We start from the raw sequence: 13428 nt of genomic DNA on the forward strand, positions 1-13428 counted from the left end.
AAGGAGAAGAAGGGAACCAAAAGGAAAGCAGAGGAGGCGCCGGAAGGCGACGAATCTCCACTGAAGGTCTGCTCCATCAGAAGGAAAACAGCCGGGATCGACTGCTCTGAGTTGGAGCAGGGAGCCACACCGGCGGCGGCGGCGAGAAAGATGACGAGGCTGCCGCAGGAGGAGGTGGATTCCATCCTCGCCGAGGAGATGGACGACGACCGTCTCCCTCCCGAGTACAAGGCCCTCAAGCGCCTTAACCCTGACCTGATTCCTTCGCCGGAAGAGGAGCTGGACGAGGACGTGGTGAGCTTCTATGACGTCGTGCGCTTTTTCTACGAGATTGGAGAGGATTTCAGGGAATTCCAGGCCTGGGTCCGCGCCGAGTACGCCAAGAATGGCTACGTCGAGGTGGATGATGAGTACCTTCGCCATCAAGAGGAGATGGAAGCAAGGAACGAAGCAGCACGCAAGGAGGCACTCAAAGCCTTTGATTTTTCAGACTTGCTCGACTTCTAACTTGGTGCAGCATCAGCACCAGTCTGTGATGATTGTAGATGTCTACAGTACTATCATCCATCGACTGTATTATGCACCAGCAAACGTCTTGTGTAATAAACAAGAACTCACTTTGTTGCATCCGTCAGTTTGCCATGAGCATTCGTCTCTGTTCTTACACATTGGCAAAAGCGCGTGTTTGCGGTTGTATTGCCGAAACTGGAGTTCTTGTGCTCTCGACCACCTCATTTATCTGTCAGGTTTGTGAGAGGTGTGAGAGGATGCAAAGTTTCAGACTTTCCACTTTCTATTTTACAAACTCGTTTTTATAGTTTTGTTATGAAAACGAAACATTGCCACCAAGGTTAGGTGCGGACAAATCAAACGTCGCAATGTAATGACATCATCAGAAACTTGCCATACTGTGTTGAACTGTTGTCGATAGATCTTGCAAGCTTTCTGTATTATTTGAAAGGAAGTTTAGCCGTCGTGTTGTTCAGGTCATAGGAGCAAAGGGGGACGACAAAGGCACTTGTTTTTGAGTTTGCTATTTCAAGAAAACGTTTGTGCAAAAATGCAAAGAACCAAATGATAGAGAGAACTCTACGGGGCAGTTAGGGCAACTCAGATCCGCCATATTGGGAGCCTCTTTATCCATATGGTGGCCTCCATAATCTGCTACCGGCACACCAACCAAACTGGCTGAACAAAACTCGTGCACCCATTTCCAGACAGTTGCACCCAGAGGCCATAGTCTCTGCGCGTCAATATGCTGCAGTTATGACCATGAAAAAATTGATGTAGTAGCTCTGAAAATAACCTGCAATTTTTTTTTGAATCGATGATCTATTAAAAAGACACTCATTCCAGCATCTCGTGCGTTTCCCTGCGCCCGCGTGCACCATCTCGTGTGTTTCCTCCATCTGACCACATCAGCGTCCCGGCCCCGAAGCCTCACCGTGGCCTTCGCACACCCCCACCCCTCGCGCCCCCTAATTCCACAGTGCACCTCCGCTGGTTTTGCCAAGTTGTATAACTTATATGATCAAATAGTTCTTGAGGACAATTGAAATTTCACGTAGTTGTTTTCATCTAGTTCAATTGATTTTAATTTTTATTGCCTTGATGAAGTGTTTTGTGGTGGTGCCTATTTTTCTAAAAAGAGAATAACTCCAACCTCTGCATCATGCGATGCATACAACCATTTTATTACAGAAAAGTATGCCCAAGTCACTGACTACGAAAAGGTTTACAGCAAAACACAATCATCTCGGTCGAAAACAAGATTACATAGCTCATTCACATAATCTGCTACTGGCACGCCAGCCAAACTGGTTGAACAAATCCCATGCAACTGTTTGCCAAACGGCTGCCATGCGCTGCAGTGATGGCCCTGCAAAAAATTGAATAGTTGATTTATTAAAAACACATTCATTCCGGCAATTTCAAATTGCCCAAAGAATGATACAAATTCTCTTGCGGATTTGGACCTTTAGATTATGGCTAATACCTCCCAACCAATTACCAAACAGATTTGGTAACTTATTGGTGGTGGTAAATTGAAAGTAACAAGACTAGTATGCCAAATCAATTTAGCGAACGGACATGACGGGAACTTTTTGCAAGGTTATCTTTTGTAAGAACTACTTCACTCTGCAAGAACCACACGTAACCTTCGATTTTAGAAGGGAATTTTGTTTTCACATATACTTTCTTAACCTTCAATTTTAGAAGGGAATTTTGTTTTCACATATACTTTCTTCAAAAAATAGGCTCATAATTCATGATATATGCATACATAGACTTCGCGATGAAGACATCATTAATAGTCAACATTCACTGAAACATCGACTTGGTCTATTTGTCGCCAAGTAAAGCTCTGCAGAATTGAATATTCGGTGGCCTAGCCCCCACTAAAACAAATTTCTACTGTGGGGTTATATATGGGTCCATTTTGTTGTGCTTACATCTTTTACCATCAAGAAAAGGTGATTCCAAGAAAATAGTTCGCCTAAATCATTCAAGAATGACACATTTCTAATATTTTTTCACTTCATCGCTGGTCCAACCTCCAACTAAGCACCCTAAACTTTCAAATGATGTCAATAATAATATATTCCATTCATGGCTTCTCTACACAAAACTTAGAATGTTCAAATCATATTCAACATGTCACATAAATAGAATGCAAAACTATAGTTGCATAAAATTCAAGTATTTGAAATGATATACTTGCAGTAGAAGTAGTCGGACAAATTATGTCTTGAACACCTGATAGCATGTATCTCGGGAATATGACTTTATTTCTCTTGCACATAACCCAATACTCAGCTGTACAACACACATATGTAACAATATTCTGGCATTTCAAATGTATGACCACCAAATATTCCATGAGATCATGCTAAATCTCCGTCGCTTCTGAACATTTCAGCCCATATCCAGACGGAAATAATGGACCATAGTTAGCACCTCCAGTATTTATAGGAAGTTGATCATCAGACCTAAACCAAGTTACAGGCAATGTTCCCACAAAATCATGGTCTCCAAAGAGGCAATCAGCAACTCCCATTCCTTCACTTCCAGGCAGCCAAGCAGCAACTAGAGCATCTACCTTCTCAAGAACTTGCGGCTCAATAACTAAGGGCCTTCCAGAAATAACAATCACTAGGGTAGGGACTTTACTGGCAACACGAGTAATAAGATCGGAACCATTGAATGGAATGCTAAGGTCGGTTCTATCCCCCAAGCTTTCTGCATAGGGAACCTCACCAACTACGACAATTGCATAGGAAAATTTGCCCGCTTCAATGGTAGCATCTATTGGGCATTCTTCATACACAACTTCAGTTTCCACTTCCACAGATTCTTGTATGGCCTCTAATATGCTTGTACCTGTTGGTTTTGATAGCTTGATTAGCTTCTACATCATAGTGTGGACTAAACTAGAACATATGTTTAGTAAATAAAATGAAACAATTCTGAAACAACCACTACACAGTATGTTCCGAGGAAAACAACTTATACTTCAATTTCTAAACAACAATTTCACATTTGTGTATGCAACACGACACTTGAAAATGGGTCATAATTTATCCTTAAGTACTAGTCATCCAACCTAGAATTTCCAAAGAGAATGATTTTTATAGTAGAAAACAAATAATTGTAAGCGTCCCCTCAAAATGAAAGGTCATGTGTAATATATTCTCCTGGAGTTAAAATTATTTGCTTACCAGGAGTAATCTTTCCACTATCACCATGCCAAGCTATTGTCCACCCACCGCACTGGTATCCAATATTGTCAGCATGTGTCCCTGCGACGAGTATTCTTTTTGCATTTTTGGCTAAGGGAAGGAATGGTTCCTTCCGATTCTTGCCATTTTTCAAAAGTACCAAAGACTTTCGAACAGCCTCACGTGCTAGCAGCCGATGCTCCTGACGCATGCATGTCGTATATGGTGAGTGATATATTGTGTGAGATAGTTAATCCAAAGAGAATAACAACCTCATTCGCATATTGTATATGGTGAGTGATGTCTAGTGTGAGAAGAATTGACAACAACAACAACATAATCATAGATGAGTGAAAATGCATTTTACCTTGCAACCAATTACATTAAGTAGAGCTGGATCTGAAAATGGATGCTCAAAAACTCCAGATACAAACTTAACTCTTAGAATCCTCTCAACGGCGTCATCAATTCGTGATAAAGGTATCTCCCCCGTCTCCACCAAGAACACGAGATCTTCCAAGAATTTCTCAAATCTGAAAGGTATCATAACCTGTAGATTGCTCAACAAATGCAAAACAAGAGGTTTTTGCATAATATATGTTGTAATAGCCATTTATTGAAGAATACCATATCCATTCCAGCATTAACTGCTTGGGCAATGCAATGTCGATAATCGGACCCTCGAGGCTCGCAAAGATGGTCAATACCTTCCCAGTCCGACACCACAAAACCCTGTGAAACAAGAGCTTGCACATGTTGTCATGTTCACTGTTCACAACCAAAGCTAGCATCAATCTACCGACTAATCAAACACCATAGTCTCAGTTACCTGGAAGCCTAACTTGCCCTTTAAAACATCTGTGAGCAAATGGTGGCTGGCATGTAATGGCTCCCCATTCCATTGAGAAAAGGATGCCATGATCGTTGCCACCCCTTGACTTATACAATCAGGGTAAGGTTTCATGTGGATCCTTTCCAAATCGTCTAGAGAGCAAATGGTGTTCCCTTCATTGATCCCCTTGTGAGTGCCACCATCCCCTACGTAATGCTTGGCACACGCAAGCACATTCTCCCTGCATATCACAAAGGAGGGACCCATTTCTTTCTTTTTTTGGTTTATGGGCATATATGCAAAAATAAATGCATACCTTGGGCCAGCCTTTATAAAAGCTTGATCCAAAAATGCCAAGCTAGAGTCCGGACTAGCACAGTCCAAAAAATTTAAATGATAACATTTTCATTTATTTTAATTATCTTTGGAATAAAAAATATTACACCTATTTTTATTGAACCAAAACCATGAGTTGCTTGCGAGATTTTATGGGTTTCAGACTTTTAGTTCTAGCCTACCCGGACTTGTTTGAGACTAAAGACTTTGTTGCTGTTGTTGTTGTTGTTGAAATATTAGATTTTATTAGGTAAGGCTTTTTTGTATTTTGGTACTCGGCTTCGCGCACAAAGCTGGAGCCCAAGGCAGGCTTTATTCCTGGGCTTCGGGTTTGGGCCGTCGGGTTGGGCTGCCCATGCCTAGGCTTACTCAATCCTCTCTGGAGTTTGAAATTTGAACGTGCTTCAGCTCAAACTTTCAGGCTAGATTCGAACCAAAATTGAGTTAGATAATTTAAACTGATTTACGTATTAAAATCCAGTGAATTCTGATGGGAATACTTGCCGAACAATTTTCGTAAATTTTCTGATTCAGACCGTGAGGTCCTGATCCCAGAGCACCGGAAACTGGATTAATAAGTACCTAACCGAATGGAGAAACGGGTAGCCATGAGGGTGGTCTGCCGGTGGCTGGCCCTGCAGGCCGGCGACGATGGTGGTGAAGGAGCGCACGATGTCTGGGTCCTCGCTGTAGCTCTCGTAGCATCTCCCCCACCTCGAATCCCTACAAACCTATACATACATCACATCACCCACCACCACACATCAGTCTACTATTTTCTTGCAGCTCAATGGACGGCCGGAAGGTTTCTGAGCTTGACTCACGGCGACGCAGGGGGCGAAGGTCCAGTGCATGCCGGTGGCGCGAACCTCGAGCGCCGTCGCCTCGCCGATCTTCCGCACAAGCTCCGGGTCCCTGCACGAAGTCAACGGAGGATGCATGTAGGCCGAGGTCAACGTACACGTACTCCGAAAGGCCATTGGTAATTTGGTCAACATGGTCGGGTGGGTACCTGGAGGCTCCGAGTCCGACGTTGTGGGGGAAGATGGTGGCGCCGATGACGTTGTTGTTGCCGTGGACGGCATCGATGCCGTAGATGATGGGGACGGCGAGGCGGGACGAGAGGGCGAGGCGCTGCATGCCGTCGACCACGCCGGCCCAGTCGGACGGGGAGGCGCCGTCGCAGGGCGGCCTGCCGCCGCCGTTGAGGAGGCTGCCGACGCCGAGCTCCGCGAGGGCGCGGGGCGACGCCACGGAGAGCTCGATCTGGGCCATCTGCCCCGCCTTCTCCCGCAGCGTCATGCGGCCCAGCAGGTCGCGCACGCGCGCCTCCACCGGCGCCGATGGGTCCTTGTACAGCGGCCGCTCCTCGCCTTGGCCTTCCGCTGCCGCCATGCCGGCCGGTGAGCAAAAGTCAGAGTATTGCTTTTGTTCCGGCCACCTGGGAATGACAGCCAAAGTAGTATTGATTTTTCGTACCACTCTCGGTGGGTTTACCTTCTATATATACTCAACTAATCATCAAGCACGTTCGCAACACCCGATTAAAGAACTACTCCATGAGTTATCAGATAATGTGAGGATAATATGAGCTGATGCAGTCAAGATGGCAACAGGGAGAAACCCAGCCAGAGATTAATCTTTCATGCCCGCTACCCGCGCTGGATTTTTTTTTTCTCCCGGTCACATCAAAATAACACGATCAGAAACTTTTAGCCAACGGCAGTGGTATTCCAGCCTACCAGCAATTAAGATTATACTAACACAGGGGATGTCGACGATGGGGAGCTCAGCGCGCCGCATCGCGCCGGGCTGGTGAGGTGCGTGCGATGTGGTGGTCGACGGGGAGCTCGGGATACCGCTGCCACCGTAATGCGTAGGGCGGGCCAGGCGCGAGCGGCGAGCAGCCGGCGAGGTGTTTGAGGCGGCGCCACGCCGGGCATGGTGGGTCGACTCCTCAATGTGGATAGGGAAATGGATTATCAGCGGTTGGGAGTGGGATGCTGGAGCACCGTCTACGGCGGCAGGCGGTGAGCTGCCGGTGGTGGGCTAGCAAGCGGCTGCGTGCAGCAGTGTTGATGCTTGTCTGATTGTCGCGTGGAGAAGATAGGGAGTTCAAGAGGAGAAGAGAGAGCGATAGAGGTTGGCGGCTGGGTCTGGCAGGGACCGAGGGAGAGGATGGATATTGGATAAGGTTTACTGTTCGAACCTTGAGACTTGGGCCGTTCTTCAAGTTGAATCGTGTTGGCCTGGTCGTGGAAAAGGCCGGGCCAGCATATCAGGGCACCACAGAATCATATAAAAATCATAAATTATGGTGTTTATTTGTTTTTTCAATTTATTTTTTCCTTTTCCTGTTTGATTAAACACAGAAATTATTAAGAAATGTACGATCTTCGAAAAAAATAAACAAACATTTATAAAAAAACATGTGAACATTTTTATAAATACGGAAACCCTTTTCAATTGAATGAACATTTTCAATTAAATGAACCTTTTCAAATACGCACTGAACAATTTTTAATACATGATAAAGCATCATTATACTATGCTTTTTTTAATGTGCAATGAAGAAAAATATTTTAATATGCCATCAATACTTTTTTAAGTAGTACACAATGAACCTTTTTCATAAACATGACGAATATTTTTTAATACATCATGAAAAAAAATTCGTTACACTATGGTCATCATTTAAGTACAAGATGAACAACTTTTACAATAGGGTAAATACTCCCTCCGTCCCAAATTTTTTGTCTTAGATTTATCTAAATACGGATGTATCAAGTCACGTTTTAGTATTAGATACATCCGTATCTAGACAAACCTAAGACAAGAATTTTGGGACGGAGGGAGTATAATTTTATTATATGATGAACCTTATTGCATGACGAATAGTTTGTTAATATGCGGCGAACAATTTTGAATGCATGACAAATGTTTTCATGTTACACAATGAACATAGTTTAAAAATAAGTTGAAAGATTTTTTATACATCGTTTTATATACATGATGATCATTTTTTTACTACAGGATGAACATTTTAAAATATTAGATGAACATTTTTGTACAATACGTGGTAAAAAAATTAAATATGCGGTGAACAATTTTAATACATGGTGAACATTTCAAAAATACTATTAACATTTGTTGACACATGATAATATATTTTTAATACACAATGAGCATTTTTTTTCAATACACAATTAACATTTACTAAAACACTATTAGCATTTTTTAGTGTACAATCAACACTATGAAAATACACGACGAATACTTTCTAAATACTCGGTGAACATTCTTTTATACATAATAACCATTTTTATAACACTAGCACAATACTCATGCATTCAACGGAACTATGAAATACGAGGAGTTAGGTCACTGTTATGTTGATATCCATGTGTCACCTCACAATCTTTCAGTCGAGCTCTGCATTCTGCATTATGTCAATTAGTCAACAGAGTATGTATGTAGGGTATGGTCAACGCCAGGTTATCAAAAGCTAAGTGGTCGATGTGTCCATCGGTATGTTCCCTGAGGCTCAAACATTGTGGGGGTAGATAGTGGTGCAATGACGTTGTTGTGGTCAGGGTCGGTCCTAAGATTTCGGGGGCCCAGTGAAGAATTAGAACCCAGTGCCCCTTTATATATACATAAAAAACAATCAATATATGTATATATGATATACCAACACAATGTTGCAAAATCCAGAAAGATAGTAGATAAAATCAACATAAGCTTACTGGTTATCATTTCGTACTCATAAATCAATAAGTCCCCAATATAGAAATTCATTTATAATTTCCGATCATCGATTATCAGTGGTCACATGCAACAATAAACTAAAAACATGGTTGGAAAATAATGGCAATAAGTTATGTAAACACGATCTAAGAAAAAACCTATGATTGAAGTGCTCACACACAAGAGAAGAGAGACTAATGATATGGAAAAATCACTATGCAGATTTTTTATAAACCCCCATATATCAATCAATTAAAATTGTTCATACAATTATTCCTTACAACATACGCCACGCAGGCCGGACACTATTAAAAAGGACACCATCGTACCTATTATCAAAACTAAACTTTACAATTTCATGTGCCATCACGTTGGCCTGACCATTGGTCTTAATGATCTTGAAAATGTTTAGAAGACATGTACACAAGTCGGATGTTGTTCTACAGAAAACTGATAAAGAAAATAAATTGCATGTTACTACTAGTACATCATTCCTTGAGCTGGGTTACCGCAAATAATAGGCACACCGAATATAATATACCAACCAGATAAGTATGGTAGACAACCTCTTGAGGTAGAACTCCTAACTATGGAGACGAAGATATCACTTGTACATCAAGGTTACAAACAGATCGTAGTCGGTTGTCATACGTGATCTCAAGGATACAATAATCTTTTTTTTTTCGCGGGTGAATACAATAATCATTCTTCAAACAGAAGCCAGCCAGCACACACACCCCGGTCAGTGGCGTGGTGTGGTGTGATGTGTGCGTGCGTGCGTCAGTGCCGACGCAGGCAGGATGTCGTCCTTTGAAAGAACAGCGTAAACATTGGTTACACGCAACATATTTTTTGAGCTTCATCGACCTTAACAGTAAAAAAAGAGTTTTGCTACTCAGTTAGCTAAGTTTTAGTTATGTCTCATTTACATGTGACCATCCGATTAGAAGGCCTTCGTGTTTTTTTTTAAGAATCTGCTTGTTTGTTGTCATAGGCTTGTCCACTGTCCAGCGACTCAGGCAGCCTGTTTATTTACAATCTGTTTGTCGCTCGGATGTTGGGTTATGAGCTACGACGTTTAGTATGTCTTTTTTTTGTCTGCGTTAGTTGTTGCTTCCTTCCATCCGTTCCCTTTTGGTAGCGGCAATTTATTTTAGTTTTGTTTCCTTTTTATTTTACTCCCTTTCTTTCTAGTTTTTTTTTATTGCCGGTTTCCATTTCTGATTTTTGGGATGACAAGAATATATAATTCTTAGTTAGATGAGATATAGATTTTGTTACATACCGAACTAGTTTCAAATTTGGGTCATAACAGCATGTTTACAAAGGGAGTTTGCAACTCCAAGTTCTTAACTAGGCACCTGCAAGTGTTCAAGTTGGGTTGCCAGGGAGTTGCATGGCTACCACTAGACACGTAACTGGAAGCGTGTAGACTGCAATTCTATGTGCCACAATGGGACTGCAACTTAGGTGCAGGGGATTGTCGGACCAGTTGCATGTTCACCACTAGACACGCAAATGTAAGTGTTGTAACCCATCCGCAACTTGAATGGCCACTATGGCTGCCACTGGGGACTAGAGGGGATTGTTGGGCCAGTTGCATGCCCGACACTAGACATGCAACTGAAGATGTTGTAACCCGACTGGAATTGCATTGAGAACAGTGACTGCGAGTAGGGGCGGGAGGGGATTCTCGGGCCAGTTGCATGTCCACCACTAGACACATAACTCTAAGTGTTGTACGCAGCCGCAACTTGTATAGCTACAATGCGACTACAACTAGCTAGGGACTGGAAGGGTTGTTGGCCAATTGCATGTCCACGCCTAGACATGCAACTAGAGACGTTGTAACCTGACTGCAACTACACGGGTCACAAGCGACTGCAATTAGGGTGGTAATGGCATGTCTGCCACTAGACATGCAACTCCAAGCTTTGTAACCCGACATCAACTGCATGGGCACAAAGCGACTGCAACTGGGATAGGAAGGGGGTTATCGATCAGTTGGATGTCCATCACTAGACATCCAAGCGTGGTAATCCAACTGCCACTGCACGGGCACAAAATGACTGCAACCAGTGTCTGGAGGGGATTGTCAGGTTCAGTTGCATGTTGACCACTAGATATGCAAGTGCAAGCGTTCTAAATTGACTGCAACTACACGGGTCAAAGAGACTACAACTGGGGTTCGGACCGTGCGGAGGGGGGGGGGGGGTGACTGCAAGTTTACAAAATGGGTCGTGACTACAAGTTTTCAAATGGAGTCACAACTGCATGTTTTCAAGGGAGGCCGCAACCCCAATTTTTCAATGGGGTCGCAACGACAAGTTTTCAAATGGGGTCGCAGTTGCATTGTTTTCAAAAGGAGTCACAACTACAAGATTTTAAATGAAGATCGCAACTGCAAAACTTCAAATAGGGTCGCAACCACATGTTTTCAAGGGGTCTCAATTGTAAGGTATTTTTTAGCTGATCGTGATTATTATTTTTGAATTAAAAACAATTTCCAAGTTAACGAACATATTTCTCAAACTTGTGAACATTTTAAATTCGTAATTTTTTAAAAATAATTCCCAATGTTTTAATCTCCTGAATAGTTTTAAAATTGACGAATATTTTCTAAGCATTTGCGTTTATAAAGAGTACAATTTGAACATTGAAAGAAAAGAAAAAAAAAGAAAATATGAAGAAAACAATTGAGCAACTACAGAAAATCTGAATGCACATGCAATATTGCGCCCCTAGGCCCCATATTGCCCCTGTATAAAAACTAAAACAAAAACAATGCTGTGGCCTCCCAGGTCGGCCCATATTGCGATTGCGCCCCTGTGCCCCATATTGCCCCCTGTGTGCCTTGCGTGAAGTCAGCGCAATATGGGCCGGCCTGGGAGGCCACAACCTTGTTTCTTTCTTTTTCTTATTTATTTATTTTAAATTTTTAGTACTTTCAAATATGCTAAATAAATATATTTAAAAAACACATAACATGAAACATTTGAAAAAAAATGTTAACCAAGCATTTGAAAAATGTAATATGTGTATGCAAAAAATGTTTCTCATGTATATGAGAAATGTATACATAAAATATACAATGAGTGTGAAAAAAGTTGATCATGTATTTAAAAAATGTTAAGCATGTATTTGAAAAATGTTAATCAAGCATTTAAAAAATTGCAAATGTGTATTATTATTTTTTTACCATGTATTCAAAAATTATTAATTTTTTATTTGAAAAATATGAATCATGTATTTAAAAAAATGTATATAGAAAAAATGTTGACCATGCATTAAAATACTGTTAATATTGTATTTTAAAAAATTTAACAAGCATTTGAAAAAATGCTATATGTGTATATAAATTAAACATTTATTAGAAAAAAAATTATATATATAGCAAAAATGTACAGCGTGTATGGAAAAAAGTAGACATAAAAAATTATATGTTTTCTTAAAATGTTAATCATGTATTTTAAAATGTTAAACGTGTATAATGTTTCTGATGTATACAAAAAAATGTGGAATTTGTAGTGAAAACACAGTTAAAATGCGGAATGAAAAGCAATAAATCATAGTGAGATTTGTGAAAGAAACAGAAAACAATGGAAGAAAAGAAAAAAGAGAAAAAAAAAATCGTTAAAGAAACAAAGAAAATAAGAAAAAAAACATAGAAAACAGAAAACCATGGAAGAAAGAAAAGGAAACCAAAAGAAAAGAAAAGAAAATGAAAAAGAGAAAGAAACCCGAACAGAATCAGTACATGGAAGTGAGCGATCTAACAGAGCTAATGAATGTGCACCTAAGTTAATGGGCCGGCCCTATATGCGGGTGCCTTCAGGTGAGACGAATGCTATACTCGGTATAAGCAAGATATAGCGTCGTGTGTGCATGCATGTGTGTCGGCCGTGCATGGCGCGTGTGGATGCAGTAGATGTGTGTGTATGGGCCGCGTGTCCATGTCGAGAGCTGCCACATTTTTTTCGTCAAACCAACCTCAAAACCCATTCAATAATCTGAACAACAACAACAACAACAACAACAACAACAACAACAACAACAACAACAACTAATGAACAACCCAATGGTTCAGGAAAGAATTTGCAACATCTTTTCTTACACATAGGCATGGCATCACGTGAATGAGGCATAACTATATCTTATCTAGATGAGTTTTAGACACTCTCAGGAAAAAAACTATATTTGCTCCTCACTTAGAGCCACTACACATTTACAATAAAAAATTAGTTTCCCAACCACGAACATATAACACATGCGGCCACACATTTGTCATGTTGTTAGACACAAGAAACAATGATGCATACCTAAGGTCCGCAACATTGTTGATTCGGCGGTCAAATCTAGTGTAGTAGGGCCAACAATACAGAAAATTTATGCATCTACACATGATATTCTAAATCAAATGTCTAATGTATAAATGTTGATGAGTTGGGTTGATTTGAGTGAGTTGAGGTGAGGGGTGCAAGTCACCGCTTTTACAGCTAGATTGCACATTCTTATGCAGACAACACATTAAATCAAGAAAAAAACGTGATGTACAAATTTCCATGCATACTTATTACAAATGTTGATATTTTTATCAAGTTTTTGTGTAGGATGTTGATAGGTTACAAACATATTGATTTCCATTTAATTTTAGTTGCATAATTTTCCTATCATTTAATGATTATTTATGATTTAGAGGACTAACCTATAAATGATTTTTTTGTGAAAGCGTGCTTTCTGTGAACTTGTGATTGAAAGAACTTTTTTCAAAAACACTAAACATTCATGAGAAAC

General features: G+C 41.0%; 1 protein-coding gene across 1 annotated transcript; it reads right to left on the bottom strand.

Annotated features, from left to right (window-relative positions):
• Positions 1-2742: 2742 nt before the first annotated feature.
• On the bottom strand, positions 2743-7035 carry LOC123054690 (beta-glucosidase BoGH3B). Its single transcript, XM_044478516.1, has 9 exons — positions 6652-7035; positions 5900-6328; positions 5712-5802; positions 5470-5618; positions 4549-4792; positions 4347-4451; positions 4087-4269; positions 3720-3921; positions 2743-3381 (listed from the first exon to the last, which is right to left on the bottom strand). The coding sequence occupies exons 1-9, from the start codon at positions 6828-6830 to the stop codon at positions 2891-2893; spliced, it is 2073 nt and encodes a 690-aa protein (XP_044334451.1). The 5' UTR covers positions 6831-7035; the 3' UTR covers positions 2743-2890.
• Positions 7036-13428: the final 6393 nt, after the last annotated feature.

Source organism: Triticum aestivum, chromosome 2D, assembly GCF_018294505.1.
Source record: "Triticum aestivum cultivar Chinese Spring chromosome 2D, IWGSC CS RefSeq v2.1, whole genome shotgun sequence".
In the NCBI taxonomy this organism is placed as follows: domain Eukaryota; kingdom Viridiplantae; phylum Streptophyta; class Magnoliopsida; order Poales; family Poaceae; genus Triticum; species Triticum aestivum.

Excerpts from the sequence above, each read along its gene's own strand:
- LOC123054690 (XM_044478516.1), bottom strand. The coding sequence starts at position 6,830 with ATGCCCGGCGTGGCGCCGCCTCAAACACCTCGCCGGCTGCTCGCCGCT. Across the intron at positions 4,270-4,346 it reads TTAATGCTGGAATGGATATG|GTTATGATACCTTTCAGATT; the intron begins GTATTCTTCAAT and ends AGCAATCTACAG. Across the intron at positions 3,382-3,719 it reads TAGTGGAAAGATTACTCCTG|GTACAAGCATATTAGAGGCC; the intron begins GTAAGCAAATAA and ends CAAAACCAACAG.